Here is a 20832-nt window from a genome sequence, read left to right as displayed (position 1 = left end):
CATATGCAAGTCAATATTGTGTTCATATATTTCAAATATTTTACTTGAGCGGTGACATTTAACATGGTCAAAATAATTTCAATGATCATCTCTCAAGATACAGTTTATTCATTAAACATTTTTTGCTTATTTCCCCATGTTGTAAAATTACAGACTGGAATGTGCACAGCGGTATCGAAACTGTCTGACCGACAGAGTGTATTCATGAATGTGGTGATGAGGAGGGGAAGCACAGTTGCTGTGCAGTCTGAGTGCTGATAGGTTGCAAAACTAGGCCATCACAATTTACTCACAGGGCTCCCGTCAGGACCAGCGGGGCCTCTCTCTCCGAAGTCACCTGGAAAACCCTGGCCCAGGGAAAGAGAAAGAAATGTTGTTAAATCCAAAATAGATAAACATTTCAAATTAACTTCCTGGTAAGAAGTTTACTTAAAGATATTTAGTTTCTAATCCTTATGGAAGTGCAACAGAAATGTGTATTTGTTTTGCATAACACTTCAATGGTTTGGGTAAGTATAATATCCCTATATCCTACAAAAATTATTTAACATGCCCCATAACATATATAGAAAACTAAGTTGGAGAAAACAGAAATTTGTTCATTATTATATAAAGAATCATTGAATGAGAGGAAACGTAACCAAGATTTCTAGCTGAAAAATCCACGATGTCCACTATTTCATGCTGTTCCTATACCCACACCACAGAGAACAAAATGGCTAATATTACTAAGCATGTGCTTAGCACACTTGCCATGTGTTAAGGGCCTTATACACATTATTGGATATACATTACTTCATTTCATCTTCACAACAGGTCGAATCAATGAGTACTAATATTTTCACTTTCCAGGTGAGGACATTAAAGCACAAGAGGTGAAGTCACCTGCAGCCTCTCCAGCGGTTCTCAACCTGTGGGTCGCGACCCCTTTGGCGGTTGAACCACCCTTTCACAGGGGTTGCCTAAGACCATCCTGCATATCAGATCATTACATTACGATTCATAACAGTAGCAACATTACAGTTATGAAGTAGTAACGAAAATAATTTTATGGTTGGGGGTCACCACAACATGAGGAGCTGTGTTTAAAGGGCCAGAAGGTTGAGAACCACTGCCCACTGAGAACTGGGTGGAATCAGTCTGACGCCGGCTCTCTTTCTGCTCTACCACACTGACTCCTTTAACTCCCCAACACAAGATGAGATGCAACATGTAAAAAGCCAGTAAAGTGCAGTTTCATTGGGGGAAGGCATAATGCACATAAATACCGCAAAGACAGAATGTGGTGCCACTGACAATTAAGCGTCCCAGATGCCCACTGAGAATCTACATGGTGAAACTACAAAGACTAAAAGTCATTACAAATTATACTATGACATAACTCAGTTACTCTTATTTTATATACTACAGTTCTTCTCTAAGGATTTACCACTGGATTTAAAAGGCTACTTTACAAAATGATTTATAAGACTTATTATAAACACTTTAATCATTTTTATTTTAAAAAAACATATAAGACTATCAAAAAATAAACTACAGTTTAGATTCTTATAATCTCTTTATTTAGGCAACCCCGTATTAATTATTATATGTTTAACAGACTAGCAAAAGTCCCTGGCTCAGTAGTACAAACATGAATGGGCTAAGTTTAAAAGATGGATTAACCCAGCTGGCGTGGCTCAGTGGTTGAGCAGCAACCTATGAATCAGGTCACGGTTTGATTCCCAGTTAGGACATATGCCTGGGTTGTGGGCTTATTCCCCAGTGTGGGGCGTGCAGGAGGCAGCCAATCAATGATTCTTTCTTATCATTGATGTTTCTATCTCTCTCTCCCTCTCCCTTCCTCTCTGAAATCAATAAAAAAAATAAAAAGATGGTTTAACAATGGAAACTGTATGCTATTTCTAAGACATAGTTAACTACAAGCAGTTTTTCTTATTCTGTAACCAGAGGATAATGCAAAAACCATGTGTGTATTCAAACATATTGTAGCCATACTCTCTTCAAAGTCAGTTGAAGTTCAGAAAGGCATTTTGTTTTCATTGTCCTTGGAAATCAAATTCTGTTGTCAACAAGCTCACAAATCTGCAATACATCATTCTATTCAGTATGAGCTAATATGGGTATTTGAAAGGATTTATGATGCACAGGTAATGGAAAAAGTAGAGGGAAAATACTGCAATAAAATCTGAAAAGAAAGAGATGACTGACTTTTTAGATAGATCCCAAGTAGGTTTTCCAGAAACCTCAGTGAAATAATAAACAAGGAGGACATATTACATAATTTCATTAATGTGAAATGTCCAGAATAGGCAAATCCATAGAGATAGAAAGCAGATCACTGTATGTCTAGGGCTGGTGCTGTGGGGGAGAATTGGGGACTGAGTGCTAATAGATCAGTGCAGGGCTTCTTTCTGAGGTGATGGAAATGTTCTAAAATTAATGTGATGGCTGCACAACTCTCTGGATCTACTAATAACCACTGAATTGTACACTTTAAAGGGGTGAATTTTATGATATGTGGATTCTATCTCAGGAAGCATCTTCTTAAGAAATGAAGAAACAATCAGTCTCAACAAGTAGTCAGATTGCTAAAAACATCTTTGGGGGCTCACTCAGGACTGCCTAGACTAGGATGTATCGCTATCTGGGACTGATTAGCCCCATCCTCATCTAGAGAGAAGAGCTGGTCTCCAGTTCATCTTCGCACAAAACTCTGATTTCTCCCTCACCCCACCCCACCCCCACCCTCAGGAGAGGGAGAAGGGAGAGGGGACAGAACTGTGATTAGTTCTCCACTTACCATAAAATCTTTACTTTCTAGAACCAGCATAAAAACAATTATATATTAATTTCAATTTCTTGTTCTTCTGGTAGTTCAATCTATATATATAAAAGCCTAAGCAACTGAATGACTGAATGACTGATCAACCAGTAGACCACTTGCTATGACGTGCACTGACCACCCGGGGGTAAATGCTCATTGCAGGAGCTGCCCTCCCTGGTGGTCAGTGTGCTCCCACAGCCAACCTCCTGCACCCGGTCAACCCCCCGCAGTTTCCCGGCTGGCTAGCCCGTCCCCCCCCCCCAATTGGCCCTGATTGCCCACCAGGCCGAGGGACCTCACTGGTGCATGAATTTGTGGACCAGGCCTCCAGTATTTATAATAAATACATAGTTCAACTTGACTTTGCCCCTGAAACAATTTAGTTGAACTGAATAATACCTACTTTTCAAAGTTTTATGTATTATTTCTCCTCTCACTTTGTTACCCATTAAACATTTCATTTTTAATTTCCTATTCCAGATAGAGATAATTTGTTTTATTATTTTTATCTTCCTTACATGTTGACCTAAAAGATTGGTTGTGAACTATGGAACAATAATGAGAAAAACACTGTGTCTTTGAACTTAGAACACAAAGAACAATTATTTCTACAATCGTGTCATCAATTTTTAAAATACTTTCTACTAAACCTAGACATATTTTCTTGCTTTATGAAACATAATACAGTTAATGTCACAAAAATCATATTTAGGTATATATTGAACATATATTTTCTTTTGAAGAACATCAAGCCAATGTTTTATACTATTGAAAATGTTATTGCTTATTCACTGTTTATTCAGTTGTTATTTCAATTCTGGTAACTACATGCATGATATTTTGTTTTCTAATGCAGGGGAGGTTCTATATTCCTTTAATAATAAAACAATGTTTGCAGCCATATATTTCCAAAAAATGATCTTAAAGATTGGTTGTGAAATATGGAATAAGGACAAAACACTTTGTCTTTGAACTTAGAACACAAAGGACAATTTATACAATTTCTTTCTCCACTTGAAAGAATGTGTTACAAAATAAAGCAGTAAGTTTCCTCTCATATTTATCTACTGGAAAACTATAGCCATAACTAAAATCAAACTGTGCTCTCCTAGAAATATCCTCACACTACCAAGATGTAATGGTCACTTTCAGGATTATCCATAGGAAAGTCCGAGTTTTTACCTTTCTTGCCCAATTTGCCAATTTCACAAAGGTAATATCTTCTAATGGACATGCCAGAGTTGCATTATTGCTTCTGTGCTATTCATAATCCTATTTATACATTCTCATTGTTTGGATCAATTAGAAAAATGCTATTTTATAAAGAATACTGGGGTCCCTCAGCCTGGCCTGTGGGGATTGGGCCAAAACCGGCTCTCCGACATCTTCCGAGGGGCCTTGCGAGGGTGGTTCTCAGGAGATGCACCCTGGAATCAGGCTACCTCCTCCCTGGTTCCAGTTGCGTCACCTGAGAACCACAGCTGCCAAGTCACTGCAGCTCAGCAGCTCTTGCATTGAGCATCTGGCCCCCTGGTGGTCAGTGCACATCATAGTTACTGGTTGGAAGGCCAGATGGTTGTATATATATTATAACATTTCAGGGGTTCCATTTGCTCTCTTAAAGTTGTGAATAATTCTCTCACTCATTTCCATGGTTTGGTCAGTATAGTGGACAGACTTTAAGGTGACCCCCTAATGATTTCCACTCCCTGGTGTTCACGCTTTTGTATGATACCCTTCCCTTGAGTGTGGGTGAGACTGTGACTTGCTTCTCCTAACAAATATAGCAAAATACAGCAAAGGTGATATAGGAAGTAACTGATGTGATTGTGTTATAACATCTAAGACTACGTCTTAGCAGCCTGGAGCTAGTGACTTCCCTTCTGAGCCTGCTAAAATAAGTACCCACATGGCAGGGAACTATGGGTGACCTCGAGGCATTGTGGACAGTACAAAGGAACTGAAGTTGTCTTACAGCCAAGAGCCAGCAAAAAGCCAGGACCCTCAGTTCTACAACCTTTCTATGACCTTCAGCAAAAGATTTCTTCTCACAACATGAATGCGCTTGGGAGTGAATTATTCCCCAGTCAAGCCTCCTGATGATAATGCAGCCAGTTGACACTTGGAGTGGAAGCTTATGACCCTGAGCAGAAAGACCAGTTAAGTAGTACCTGGACTGCTGACCCATGAAATCTGGGAGATAATAAATGTGTGTTGTTTTAAGCCACTGATGTTGTGGTATTTTTATGCAGCAATAGATAGAAAACTAATATAATCAGTAACTAAATCATTAAATAGAGAAAGTCTAAAGTCCTACATGCACCTTTTACTATGAGGTGATGCTTCATATAAGACTACTGACATTAGTTCTAGATTTGTAAAATTTAAGTGAATCACCTCTGAAGACTTTTACTGCTTTTTATTTTTTGTTTCAAATTATAATTAATGAATATCAATATTAGTTAAACTAAATTTTTATATTCACTTTTTAAACTTTTAAATTATTTAATTAAACATCTATATTTAAAACAATAATTTTAATATTTCTTATCTGCCTGGTTGCCAATGTAAAGAATTTGGGCCATGCTTCATGAGTTTTGTGTCTATGCCTATGAAATGCAACTTTAAGAGTAATATGATTTCTTAAATAATGCACAATGGTCTCGGTCTATTGAGTGCAGCTGTTGCAAATATTGCACTAATTCTATTACCTTTGAAACCATACATGAGAACACAAAGAGAAGAAAATAGAACCTTTGCATTACCAGGAAAAAGTACTTTATTATATAAGAGACTATTGCAATGAAAGGAGAATTAGATAACTTAATTAATGAATCTGTTACTGCCTGCTCCAACCCATACCACAATCTTGAGAGTTTCTGTCTCTACTGATGGCAATGGTACCATCTACAAACCTCTATGGCATTCAGAACTGAGGTTATAAGGAAGAGATGTGGAGAACAATTTCTCTGAGGCTTGAATATTATTATCGATAGTGGCCAGCCTCAAAGATGAATCCCTCCATGATTCTCACTTCCTGGTATTAATGCCCTTGTGTAGCACCCTCCCATTTGAAAAATGGCTGGTCTATGTGACCAGCTTAATACAGAAGGGATCGTGTGCAGCTTCTAAGGCTAGTTCACTTTGCCCAAAGACCCCTTACTCTGGTCATGAAGACACTCAAGTTGGCATGTGGAGAGTTCCCCAAGAGGAGGAAGTGAGGCCTCCCACCAACTAGTGCCAAAATGGCCAGCCAGTAAGTGAGCCACCTTCAAAGTGGATCCCCTAGCCCCAGTCAAGCCTTCAGATGACTATAGTCCTGCCCCAAATCTCAACTATAACCTCATGGGAAAGCCTAAACTAGACCCACCCAAATAAGCCACTCCCAAATTCTTGACCCACAGAACCTCTGAGAAATAATATATATTTATTGCTTTTTAAACCACTAACAGGTATTCTGTTACACATAAATAGATAATTAACACATAGTAACACAAGTGGATGTCTAGGGTTACTTTGCCAATGATAAGTGCCGGATCCTGAGGAACAAGGGTACTCTTACCAATAAATACATTTATTTGTTCATGATGTTCAGGGCCTTCAAAGGTGCAGATCCCAGATCAAATTTTTCTCGTTGTCTGGGTCTAATAATGGTACTATTACCAAAAATGATAGTTTTCAAACACTAAACACAAAAGAAGTATTCCAGACTTCATATGCCTGGAAATATGTGTGTTAATATTTTAGAACACACATAGATACTATACTCAGTAGTATAAGTAAATATCTTGAAACAGTGGGAAAGTTATTGCTTAGGGAGTCTAGTAAAAGGATTATTTTCCAACTTCTACATAGAAATCAGAAAAAATACTGCATATAAAATATTTAGAGAAATATGAGGACCAAGATAGTCATAAACTACTAATGCCCAGATTTGTAAAATTTAAAAACATAAAAGCAATGCAAACTTTTTTTGTTGTTAAATACCACAGTTAACTATGACTATATTTTGCTCTTTCTAAAGAACGAAGATTTAGAAACAACATGTTTGATCTAAAATAGAGATAGATAAAAATAATCATAAAAGGCATAGACACTAAATAGGCATTACCAATAAAAACAGAAATTCAACTTTTTTCCAAGACTAAGCCATGAAAAGAGATGATCACACTAACTTACCTAGGATTAGAAACACTAAAAACAAACAAACAAAAACACACAAAAAACCCCTAGAAGTTAATTCTACATGTTCTACATATGACTACATATTACCAAGAAATTGTGGTGTTTTAAAACCCTTTAAGAAACACAATTACTGTAGGAAAAGGCTCCAGTGTGGAGTACTCTGCTATGATCCAGTTTCTGCCCCCTTCTTTTCCTCACAGTAGGACAATTTGATCTGCACTTCAAGGGCCAACCATGTCCTGATATTTGGGACTAATTTTAAACTTATGTAGAAATGTAAGGAATTCTAGTCCAATTCTCAGACACTTAGCATCAACTCAGGCTTATTGCTAACCTAGCTATGATTTGGACCTCAGTTCTCAGAGTCAAGTCCCCGCCTTATTCTTAAGGTTTGGTTGCAACCTTGTACTCCAGTTCTAGGAATTGGAGTCTCACTTATTCCTGTGTGCAAGAACCAGGTTTGGTATACAGTTCATGTCCTATCCCTCAATCACAAGGGCCCTCACCTTATTCTTGCCATTTTTCCACACAGAGAATTCAGTCCCTAAACCCACGCCAAATCTCACTGCCATCTTTGTACTCACACCCTCACATTCCTGGTTTTGATAACCTACAAGATTCTCCATGTTTTCTCTTAATGTATCTGCCCTGAAAATCACTGCCTGGCTGACTTTCCACTTGTTGGCAGAGCTACGAAAACTAGCTCTGCGTAGCCTTCCCCCAAATTACCAGCTGTACACCACTGAGTATTCCTCTTCTCAATACCTGTCCCAAACTTGAAAGTAGGTTTAATTCAACGTCTTGGGCTCTTGTTAGGCTACAGTTAGCCAAATATAGTTACTATGAACTATACTCAGTAAAACAGAATCTAGAAAATACATTTTTCCTGAAAGAGGCAGAATCATTTAAAAATTAATGAGTTTTCCTAATGCTCTAGCAACAGTAGTGCTTTATGATAGAATTAAATGCAACCTTTTCCTAGGCAGAAGAAAACACCGTTTCCAAAGTCTCCATAAAATGTGTGTATATGAAATACTACTGCACAGTACAAATTTAAGATGCTCTTGAGCTAAAGATAGAAACTAATCACAGATGTCTAACAGAAGGATTTTATATCCTGAAATCCTGACACTGGAGTTAGAAGCCAAAATACAGTTTCCTTTCAATAGAGTCTTGTAGCAGAAGGATGTGTAAGAAGAGAAGAGGAGGCACTCCTTTCCAGAATTGGAACACAGTTGAGTGTTACAATGCCTCCACTCTTGTAAGGCTGTGATATTTTGCTTTTCATAGGAAGAAAACGGAGTACACTTTTTCTCTTTTTCAAACTTTAAATGTAATATGATTTTTAAAAATAATCGATTCCTGTCAGGTCTGAAAAACTCCTGATTTTTCTGTTACAAAATATTTATTTTAACTTTGTTTTTATTGTTGACACTACTACAGATGTCCCCATTTTCCTCTCTTTTTCCCACCTATACCCAGGCCCCTGCACCAGAGAGAGAGAGAGAGAGAGAGAGAGAGAGAGAGAGAGAGAGAGAGAGAGAGAGAGAGAGGAGTGGGGGAGAAAACCTCTCTCTATATTTTTAAATATATTTTTATTGATTTTAGAGAGGAAGGGAGAGAGAGAGACAGAAACAGCTGCCTCCTGCACATCCCCTACTGGGGATTGAACCCAAAACTTGGGCATGTGCCCTTGACCAGAATTGAACCCGGGACCCTTCAGTCCGCAGGCTGACGCTCTATCCATTGAGCCAACCCAGCCATGACTAAAACCTCTATATTTTGACAACAGTTTGAGAGTTGTTTAGAGTAAAACTCCCAATCTCCAATTTCATGTTTATCTTCAATCCAGGCAAGTTAGTTCTGGCATGTATTTTAGGTCTATGGAACCATACAAATATGCATAGCCAATTTAGTATGAGAGAGTACTGACTCAATCAATCTGGGAGCCCTGTAAAATGCTCTCTTTCAAAGCAACTGTAGAAATATCCTGATTGTGGCACTACATGATGAAGTTTAAAAACTTTTCATTGGAAACAGAGCTACTTGGAATTATGTAATATATGTAAAATCTGAAGTGAACAAATACACACAAATCCTCCTTCTGTTCTTTCCCTGTTTTTTAAAAATAGCATTCTTCTTTTTTATTATAAGTCAGTGGATGGTTTTATGCTTTTAAGGAAACTGACTCATCAGATACGTTCCAAGAAGCTTCTCAAATAAAGACAATAAAGCATGTAAAATAGAATAGTAGTAATATGGTCTTTAAAAGGTTCTGACCAGCCCTGGCCAGTGTGGCTGTTTGTTGGCACATCGTCCCGTACACAGAAAGGTCATGGGTTCGGCTCTGGGTCAGGGCACATACCCAGGTTTCAGGTTCAATCCCCAGGCGGGGGAGTACGAGTGGCAACCGATGGATGTTTCACTCTCATGTTAATGTTTCTCTCTCCCTCTTCCTTCGCTCTTCCTAAACTCAATTTAAAAACAAAAAACAAAAAAACAAAAGGCATGTCCTCAGGTGAAGATTAAAAAAAAAGAGGCCTGGCCAATACAGATTGTCTACTACCATATTTCGATAGATCTCTGGAGAAAGGATTTGAGTTCTTTTCACAGACAGTGAAAAGAATGAATTAGCAGTGTCTTGGGCTTCCTCATCTTCAAAGGCTGGTTCTACTGAATGCATCTAGAACCCTATGGCTGTCCTCTAGTATTAACTGACCGTAAAGATTTTGATCCAGTGTAGGGCATGTAGGAGGGGAGGAGAGGAAGAGATAAGAACTATATCTTATATCCAAAAGCATGAGTAAACATTATTGACTAATATATAACTGATTACATGAGGTTTTAAACATAATTATAGTGATTAGTAAGTACTTTATACTAAGATCTTGAAACCATAAATAGCTTATAATACAAGCAAGAAAAAATTTTCAAATACCAATAATCTAAGACCAAGGAACAAATGAATTTGCTAATATAATTATTTTTATAAACTCTTTCATCCCCAAATAAACCAAATTCCTAACAAAGCCAGTTTTCCTACTCTTCCTGTTGAAAACAAAAACAGATGTTGTTACAAATATCAAGTCAATTCCTAAACACTGAATAAGCACAATGTTTTATTTTGGGGGAAAAAAGGGTTTTCTGGTAAGTAAAATTTAATGTGAAACAACTTTTAACACAAACATTAAATTTAAAAATACCAGTGTGAGGCTAAATAATAAATAACTCTTGAATAACCAAAATAATATGTTATTTATAATGTATCCATTTTCAATAGCATTCATATAATATTTCTACTGTCTAAGAGAAGATATCTCTTACTTGTGAACCTATAATTTTATTTTAAAAAATACAGACATCACTAGGAAGTTGGCTCACAACTACTTAATTCCATGCTTAATGTTTACTCAGGAAAATAAGTGACCATTTGGCCAGCTATATGAGTATATGATTTATAGCAACATCTTTCAAAACTGAAGCTTAGCAATATTACTAACTCTTGAACAACTGTAAACAGGATTTTCACCACTCCTCTATAATTATGTTATATCTAACACTAGAGGCCTGGTGCATGAAAATTCATTCACTGTTGGGGGGGTGGTCCCTCAGCCCAGCTTGCTCCCAGTCCAGGAGCCCTCACAGGCAGGAGGCAACCCGGCGATCAGGGGAAGGCGACGCCCCCATAACACCTCTGCTGCTGCCACTGCTGGCAGCACAAGCCTCAGCCAGCCCTGGTTACCTGAGCCTCGGGTGGCCCTAGGCAGCTGGGCAACCACCATCTGAGGCTTGCCTGCACCGAGGGCCCACTCTGGGTGGCTGGGCAGCTGACATTTGAGGCTTGTCTGTGGCTGGGGGTCTGAGGGCAGGTCCAGCTGCACCATGTGCCTGCCACCCCTGGCAGGGCTGAAAAGACTGGGGGACTCTGGAGGGGCTGATGGGACTGGGCACCACCATCTTGTGGCTATGGGCACTGCCATCTTTGTGATGGTGTGGTGATCAATTTGCATATTCCATCTTTATTAGATAGGATAATATCAATATGTATACATTTAAATACTTTGTAAATTATTAATATCAAACATAGATCTTTAGTACACAAGTTAGAAACCAACTCAGCATTCCAAGGAAGCTCACCTTGATTACATTTAGAAAGACCTGAACGTGGACTTTGAAGTTTTCTATGCCTATTACCTTCACTATATTGACTGTCAGGTGTTTCATAGTACACACAATACAGAAAGAGAAGTAACCTATTTTATCAGTTTCTGGCCTTAATTTCAGAAACTTTAAAAATCTAAGTGTAAAATGGTACATAAAACTTAAAAAGTTGTCTATAAAGAGCTACAGTTATTCTACAAATTATGTAACAATAATTACTTAAAACTGAATCATAATATTCTATGTTCATAAGACTGATACTTCTACCTACCTAAAATTTGAGGAAACAAGCTCATTTGAAATACAAAAAGACTAATTCTGTTAAAGGGGAGTAATAACGAAAATAAAACACATCTTTTCATAATATTCATACTGATGATAGTAAATGAAATAAGGTGGGATCCACAGAGCAGTAACTGCCTAATGAAGCATCAGCCCACAGTTATAAATAGTTCTGAAATAGCAGAAAACTGGAGGTAACAGTATGACATTTGTATAGCCGCAAGTGTCTTAGATACAGGTACTTTCAGATTTCAACCTTTCTAGGTTACTGCAATATTCTTTCAGATACATGGATTTCTGTCAGCATTTTTATGGAGGCCTGGAATCCTTTAGTTCTGTTTTTTTATTTAAATGTCTACTTTACCAATAACAACAAATAGCATACATGATTTAATAGATTACCAAGAGAAAATGGCCGTATCTAAATTCCACACAACTAACATTTTCCACATCATAGAGAGTGGACATATCAAAAGATATTTTCTTTTTACTGTTACTTAAACAGCAATGAGACCATTCTTCTCATGGGATTTTAATCACCTAAACTGGCAAATACAGGTGTCTCATGATGCATACTACCCTATGCTAATATGTTTGCCCTTACATAATATCAAAGCTATCTGAAGATGATTTCACTTAAAATGAACAGAACATAAGGGAGCCTTACACATAGGATAATATTCTGGAAGAGTCTGTGAATTCAGCCTTGGCATAATTTCCTTGTGGCTATAACTGTATCTTATTCTAAGCACAGCAATTTCCTCATAAACACGGCCAAATCATTTTGTGGCAAAGAAAAGAAAAAGTATATATACTATACATGATATATTACAGCATCAGACAAATTTTCTATTATAAACACTATTTAGGAAAAAATAGGATACATGTGTCATTCTAATATAATTTTTCTAAGGATCTACATCTATTACAAAAAGCATACATTTTTAAATTAATAAAATTTTACAGATTTTGTAATATAAAGAAGAGTATAATCAAAGAACCCAGTACTGGTTTTCCAGTTTTTCTTGAATTACCCTTTTGAAATAGATAGCATGTGTTGGATAATTTTATAATTCCCCCTGGTGTAAGAAACCCAGACGTTATCTATAAATTTCCATAAATAATTTTATAGTTCATTGTGGAGTAGCAAACTAGATATTACCTATATATTGCCAAGATAAATTTAATATTTATATATGACCAGCCACATTAGTAAAGTTGGGAGCTACTGAACTGACATATCAGAGGAGGTCTGAGAAAGTATTTTTTCACCAATCCCTAAAATTCCACCAGTGCAGATTATTTATTTTGTCTTAAAATATGTTTAAAATATAATTGCTAATAGGTAAGGTAACATTTTAAACACTGGAACTAATTTATATTGTGGCATAAATAACTTAATTTGTTCTTCTACTGACAGCATACTTTGATAAGAGAAGAATGGGAAAAATTTAAGCACAGAATGGAGAATACAATAATGATGAAGATAAACTTAACCTACTGTCAATTTTGAGACAGCCTACATTTGTATATTTAATTTAAATATTTAACACATAATAAATGGAGAAGTATTTGTGTTTGAGGGCTAAAACATAAAGAAATCACATTTTAACATTTTGAAGTAAAGTAGAGTATAATTAAATTAGATGGCATACAAAATATTTAGCACAGGGCTTGAGAATAATCAGTGGTGATGATGGAAATGGTAACAGTTCAGTTGTTGCTACAAGATTAGTCTTAAAAAATTGAATGTAAGTGCAAGAAAAAAATGTTTGGCTTATTTTTTATACTTTGACAGTTTGGTAAGTTCAATCTTAATACATTAAAGTCTTTAAAGTGAAACTTTAAAATAATTTTTATCATATTTTGTCTAAAAGACAGGAAAAAATAAATAATGCTCTTCTAAGCAATGAGTAGAAGACAGTCAGCAGAATATCTAAGAAGTAAGAAAAAAGGTCCTGGATTTGTATTCAGAGGAGCTGGGCTCAATTCTTGACTTTACCAATTTTAATTATGTGATTCTGAGCAAGTCTTTTAACATCTACCTTTAAGAACTATTGCAAAGGTTAAAGGATAAAATGCTTTAAAATAATATAAATATTCTGGTGAGATATGTAATCCTTTAGCATTATTATCAAGATTTTATTTATATACACCAAATATTAGAAAAAGTATCATGAAAAGCAATTTTCTTCCTCATAGACTAGAGAACAGTGTAGCACAGAATGTCCCACCCTAGTCAATATCTTTGAATAACAGCACATGTAAAAAGCAGGTGGTGGATTAGCTATACTGACTCAGCCAGGATAACCTGAAGATGCTCCCCTGAACCACACACAGCTTTCTCATTGGTCAAATAGGGTATTGGATGATGTCAAAATGTCCACCTATCTCTCAGAAGTATTACATTATCTGGAAAAATTCACTTTCATTGATTTTTTTTAACCTGAAAAATATAACAAGCTGTAACAAAGTAGTTTCTCAGCTAACATCTGAAGCAGGCCTGTAAAAAAACCCTCTAAACCATGAGGGTGAATAGTATTATCATCAGTGTTTTATATTCTTCATGTATTTTCTGTGACGTTTTAGCCCCTTGTTATGGGGGAAAAGGTACATTAAATGGGTTAGAAGTGTTAATTTTTAAATTACTTTTAATCTAAATTTTCCTTCACATTCTCAGGTAGTACTTGCTAGATTGTGGCAAAAATTAAATTCTGTTGAATTACATGGATTGTGGATGAGAATAACCACATTCATATTTTAATAGGTGAGAAACATACACATAATTAGATTATATTGTTCTAACTGAACCTCAGGAAACAAGAATTGAACTACCTGTCTTCCCTTAAGACCCTTCTTTCCACGAATCCCAGGAACACCCTAGAATATAAAAAAATATATAAAAAAATAAATATTTGTTGAATAAATGACTGAGCTAGACACTTCTTTTCAAACATTAATGAAATATGCCAAAGAGAGAAATAAAGTGTTCTTTAAATTAGTGAAATATTCAGAAACGCTTCAATATATTAATGTAACTGAAGCAGACCCTTTTCTTCATCTTCAGGAATCCATCCCATTTGCACTTCCAAATGGAATCCCGACATTTCTCTGATGATAGTTATTTGTCCACAGGTAGGCACACAACCAAACTTGACACAACCAGACAACAGGGTGGTCTTATTTTCCATACCCAAGGGCCACTTACCTTCCCTCTGTCCCCATGTCTCACTGGCTGGACATAAACAAGGGCACATTTAGCCCATACACTGTCAATCTAGCAATCACATGGGAGATAAGCCTTAGGAAAAAGCCAACATTAGGCAAGGCAAAGCAGGGAGAAGGATGATGACCTCATTGAAAAGCAAAGCAGGGAGAAGGATGATGACCTCATTGGGCTCAAAATCATACTGTGCCTGGATCCAACCTAACCTGTAGATTTCTGGTCATGTAAGAAACAGCAGGGCATAGTTCTTAAGCACTGAGGCTTTGGAGCCAGAATATCTATGTTCAAATCCTGGCTCTGATCTTAGTATATTCTCTGTGTGCCTCATTTTCTTCATCTATAGTAAGAATAATAGTAGTCCCTATCTCACTGGGTATTATGAATTAATTAATAAGCAGTATTTGTACAGGGCCTTGCATATGTACTAGTATAAACATTCAATAAATAATTTGTAATTATCTTTATTATCATTATTAAAAATATCCTCTTTTTTAAAGCCAGGTTGAGTTGGGCTTTTCTTTAACTTGCATTCCAAAGCACCCTGATATAATCACTTTGAGACTTATAACAACTTACTAGAGGCCCGGTGCATGAAATTCATGCAAGGGGGGTGTGTGTCCCTCAGCCTAGCCTGTACCCTCTCCAATCTGCGACCCCTCTCACAATCCATGACTGCTGGCCCCCAACTGCTCGCCTGCCTGCCTGCCTGATTGCCCCTAACTGCCCCCCCCCCCGCCAGCCTGATCACCCCCTAACTACACCCCTGCCAGCCTAATCAACGCCTAACTTCTCCCCTGCTAGCCCAATTGCCCCTAACTTCCCTCCCCTGCCCACCTGGTCACCCCTATCTGTCCTCCCCTGCAGGGCTGGTCCCCCGCAACTGCCCTCCCCTGCAGGCCAACTTGTCGCAGCCATCTTGTGTATTGGAGTGATGGTCAATTTGCATATTACTCTTTTATTAGATAGGCTAAGCCTTAGAAACTTAGAACCATGTAACTTGGGATTAATAGTATCCTATCTAATAAAGAGGTAACATGCAAATTGACCATCATTCCAACACTAGATGGCTGCCCCCATGTGGACACAAGATGGCCTGCAGGGGAGGGCAGTTGTGGGCAATCAGGCTAGCAGAGGAAGGCAGTTGGGAGGGACCAGGCCTGAAAGGGAGGGCAGTTGAGGGCAACCAGGCCAGCAGGGAAGGGCAGTTAGGGGTGACTGGGCTGGCATGGGAAGGCAGTTAGGGGCAAACAGGCTGGCAAGGGAGGGAAGTTAGGGGTGACCGGACCGGCAGGGGAGGGCATTTGGGGGTGACCAGCCCTGCAGGGGAAGACAATTAGGGGAAACCAGCCTGGCAGGAGAGAGCAGTTAGGGGTGACCAGACTGACAGGGCAGGGCAGTTAGGGTCAATTGAGCCATCAGGGGAGCAGTTAGGCATTGATCAGGCTGGCAGGGGAGTGGTTAGGGGGTGATCAGGCTGCCATGTAGAAGTGGTTAGGGGCAATCAGGCAGGCAGGCAGGTGAGCAGTTGGGAGCCAGCAGTCCTGGATATTGAGAGGAATGTCCAACTGCCTGTTTATTTTGTTCATTTGGCAGATCGGGCCTAAACGGGCAGTCAGACATCCTGCGAGAGGTCCCAGATTGGCGAGGGTACAGGCTGGGCTGGGACACACACACTCCTGTGCACAAATTTGTGCACCAGGCCTCTAGTATATAGATAAGGTTGAAGATATCATTGGTTAAAGTAATCCATCTATTTTCAACTCAACAGTGTCTGAGAAATACTTACCTAATGTCTCCTTCGAAAAAGAGTTTATAGGTGAGCATTATGATTAATTTCATTGGTACTTTATGCATCTTTATAGACTACCACCAACCTTATTTTTTTAAATCAGATATTTTCTAAAATTTTAGTAGCTTCACTAAATCTCAGGATCGTGCAGAGAGAATTATATAAGCATTTTTTATAAATAAATATATTTTTTCATAAATAAATATTATATATATATTAAATTCAAGAAGACTTTTTCTTTCCATTTATTTTCAGGAGTGATTAGCACTACATTATTTTTTTCTGCTTTTCTCTACTTAAATGTTTTATAACATAATAATGACACCTCACTAGGTACATCATTTATGGTTTTAATCAGAATTTTAAGTAGCCAAATGATATTAGGACATGGTACCATGATAGGCACAATATCACAAAATGATCTTATATTTATGATTTGCAAGGGTCTTAATATTTTTATACAGACTGGTCAAAATTAGCGCATATGATTGCAGGCAGTGTGCCTATTGAGGGTCAGTGTCAACACTAGGATCCTTAAATCTAAGATGATAACATTTTGCAATGACTTATAACTTTGGCTTATTTACTACATCAATTACTAGAAATAAGTTCATGCCCAAAGGTCAAGAAAGAATTGTATGATGAGCAGCAGAGTAATTAACCGTGTGAGCTGCATATACCTCTTTGGGTAAATGAGAAGCAGCTCAGGTGTTTGCGTGATGGATTGGAAACACCATCTACATGACTGCTGTATCACAAGGCAGGGAAGTAGCTTAGTTGGGATCACGCTGAAGACATTTTTTACAAGTGAAACAAATGACCTGTATGTTTTCCAAGGGTAAATCTTCACCTCGTCTCACCAAAGAAGAATGAACATTTTGATCGCCTTTACAGCACGTTTAAATTCTGAATATTTCTTCTCTGGAAGGGCATTCACAAGTAATAACAAAAAAATGCAATTTAATTCACTCAGTTGAAAAACTATAAATTTGAAAACTCATCTAGCAAAGAATGTTCTGGTTTACTTTCACTTGTTTCCGGAAAGGACAATTTTGGCTTCAATAGCATTCTTATAATAATAGAGTTAAATGCTAAATTTTGAATATGACTTTCTTTGCTTTCAAACCTTATGTTATGCTGATATTATTTAATTTTACTTCTTCAATTAATATTAACAATGTAAATGAAGGTATGCAAATAGAAATCAATAAACTGCTATGGCACCTAAAACTAGATAAGATGAAGTTGGAATGTCAGACCTTTGTACATATCTGATTACCTTTTAAAAGTATAACATTATTTTGCAATAAGTACCTACATTTATGGATAGCTATGTTTCATTATTAAACTAAACAAAAAAACGTATCTTCTGAATTATTTGCTGCCTATTGCATTATAAAATACAAGACCTGCTAAGAGTTTATATTTGAATTAAAGAGTAATGAATTACAAAATAAAATTTTCATAATTAGATATTTAATATTTCAATTTGTGTGTTTTTTTAACTGAATTAAAAATAGCTAGCCATACATATTTGTATCATTTACTTTCTCAAAACAAAATTTGGTAACATTTAAGATAATTTAATTATATTTCTGGTAGGTGATTTATTTTAAAGCTGGCTTGCTTCACTTAGTAAGATGATGTCCCTGACACAGGAGTTCATGACCCCATTGTGTATTACCATATGCGTATCACTCAGTAGGATGGCCTGCCTGACAGAGCAGTCTCTGACCCTGCTGTACATCACCACATGCACATCACTCTAAAAGTAATGTAAAACGTACTCACTCTCTCTCCTTCAGGCCCCAGCTGTCCTGCTTCCCCAGGAGAACCAATGAAACCCTTAAAGTAAAAAAACAATCTATATTATTTCATTTAGACATTCACCTTGTAATTCCAAATAGAGATCCTGAATTTCTTCACAGCAATGTGAAATTATACAGCTTAACACTATGAATGTTTCTCTTACCTTACTGCTTTTCTTCCAGAAGTTATAGATCAATCTTTTCATTAAAGAAAAAAAGTAGGGAACATAACTTACGACATGGTAGCTAATAAAAATCAAGAAGACCAAATCCACTAGCCAGTGTGGGTGAGTGGTTAAGCTTTGACCTATGAACCAGGAGGTTATGGGTTTGAGTCCGGATTAGGGCACATGCCCAGGTTTCGGGCTCAGGCTGTGGGAATCGATCCCCAGCAGGGGGTATGCAAGAGGCAGCTGATCGATGATTCTCTGTCATCACTGATGTTTCTCTCTCTCGCTCCCTCTCCCTTTCTCTCTGAAATCAATAAAAATATATTTTAAAAAACACACAACACGACAAAATCCTTTTCTTCATTGAATTTTATAGAGAGCAGAAAATACATGTATATATTCAATTAAAATTTAAGCAAGATGGAGGTATGAAAAGACTATAACAAGTACAAAAAAAGAAGCACAGGGGAGGAAGAGATTCATTGTAAAGTGGCAGGAGGTCAGGGCACTCAAAAAGGTTTCAAAGGAGACGGGCACTGGAGACAGGCCCACAGAGTAGGTAAAATCTTGATAAGCAGAGGCTGGAGAAAGAACACTCCAACCAGAATAATTATAGTGAGCACGGATATAATAGAGAGAGGTCAGAAAGTGTTCTTAAATGATAACTGACAGAATTTCATGTGCAAGATGCTTTGAATAAGGGCCAAGACCCATTGTGCCCTCAGGACGATTCCAATGGTCTGAGAAACAAGGAGGACATATAAATAATTATGCGAGGTACTTTAACCTAACATACTTTAGTCCTATCTCACCTGTGGCAAATAACTTGTTTCACCAATTTAATAGATGAAATGTATAGTAGTTAAGAGACCATATTAAGGAGAAACTTACATTTTAGGCTAAGAATTTTAGACTACATTTTAGACTGGGAGCAACTGACTTTGGGGAATTATGGTAATCCCCTGATTTCAAGTTGTTTTTTCAAAATATTAATCTGTTGACAAGATACAGAATACTTTTAAGACAGGAAACACTGACGGTAGGAAAATCTGTTAGAAGGCTCTTTCAACAGTCAAATTTGAAGGACTATCAGTCTGGTTCACTGATTCATAAAACATTATTTTAGTGCCCATTGTGTGTGGGGAACAAGGATTATTAAGGTGAATAAGAGAATCAGTGCCCTCAAGAAGTTCAGAGTTTATTAGGAACAAGGGTCAAACAAATAAATAACTGTAATATCATTTGAGAATTATTTTGTGAGTATGTGATATGTGATATGATAAATGTAATAAGCAATGGGAACTTTGGAGGCAGAATGACCAACTTGGTCTAGAGCAGCGGTTCTCAACCTGTGGGTCGCGACCCCTTTGGCTGTCGAATGATCCTTTCACAGGGGTCGCCTGAGACAATCCTGCATGTCAGATATTTACATTAGGATTCATAACCGTAGCAACATTACAGTTATGAAATAGCAACGAAAATAATTTTATGGTTGGGTCACAACATGAGGAACTGTATTTAAAGGGCCAGAAGGTTGAGAACCACTGGTCTAGAGGAAAGATTCAGCTTTACAGAGAAGGAAACATTTGGGCTGAGTCTTTAAGACATTCCAGATAGCACTAGTAATGTACCATCAATCATTCAATCAATCAATAGGAATGAAATGATATTGCATTTTCATCAAACTGCAAATAGTTCTATGAGGTTGGCAGGCAAGAGGCGGAGTTAAAAAGAGTAATGATGAAAGTTTGGAATTTACTGTGGGCCATTTAAAAAAATAGGCATAGTCTTTATATAATCAAAGTTTCAGTTTACAAAATTCACTAGGATTATAGTGTATCAACAGGTCTTTGTATATGTCCCTATAGACAACAAACAAGAAAGGTGAGTTTGGTAGAAAGGATGAGTTTTGTTAGTCATTTGAGTCTGTGGTGATGAGAGGCATTCAAATCGAATTATCTTGGCAGGGAATTGAAATGTGAAACTCATAGAAAGCTCATAGAGAGATATATTATTTGAAAGCCAGGTGGGTCAGAAGCCTTAAGGATAGACTAGAGCTCTGAGAAGAAAACAAGCAAAAAATAATCACTGAACCAGAGAGAAACACTTAAATGGAGATGAGAGAAGAAGAATGATTTTATAAATACAGAGAAAAGCCAAGGTATAAAAAAAAAATGAAGGAGAGATACAAGGGGTCATTTTCACTAAATTCTAAATAAAGGCTACTTATTTGAATCAGAGAATGGGTGACTTTTCAGAGTAAATTCTCCCATAATAATATATATTAAGAAAGGATTCAGGTTTTTTATTCACAAAAGTCGAAAGGCGGAAGAAACACCAACGTTCAACAGATGACTAGATAAACAAAATGTGGCATAGTCATA

General features: G+C 37.2%; 1 protein-coding gene across 1 annotated transcript in view; it reads right to left on the bottom strand.

Moving 5' to 3' along the window:
- Positions 1–20832, bottom strand: part of COL24A1 (collagen type XXIV alpha 1 chain) — a 320488-nt gene that overhangs the window by 223465 nt on the left and 76191 nt on the right. The window contains exons 13-15 of the mRNA XM_081088262.1: positions 18262–18315; positions 14291–14335; positions 294–347 (exon numbers count right to left, since the gene is read on the bottom strand). Coding sequence (XP_080944388.1) covers positions 294–347; positions 14291–14335; positions 18262–18315 — 153 coding nt within the window. The remainder of the gene's footprint in view (positions 1–293; positions 348–14290; positions 14336–18261; positions 18316–20832) is intronic.

This window comes from Myotis nattereri, assembly GCF_964212035.1.
Source record: "Myotis nattereri genome assembly, chromosome: 3".
NCBI classification, from domain to species: domain Eukaryota; kingdom Metazoa; phylum Chordata; class Mammalia; order Chiroptera; family Vespertilionidae; genus Myotis; species Myotis nattereri.
This window is presented reverse-complemented; position numbering and strand designations above follow the sequence as displayed.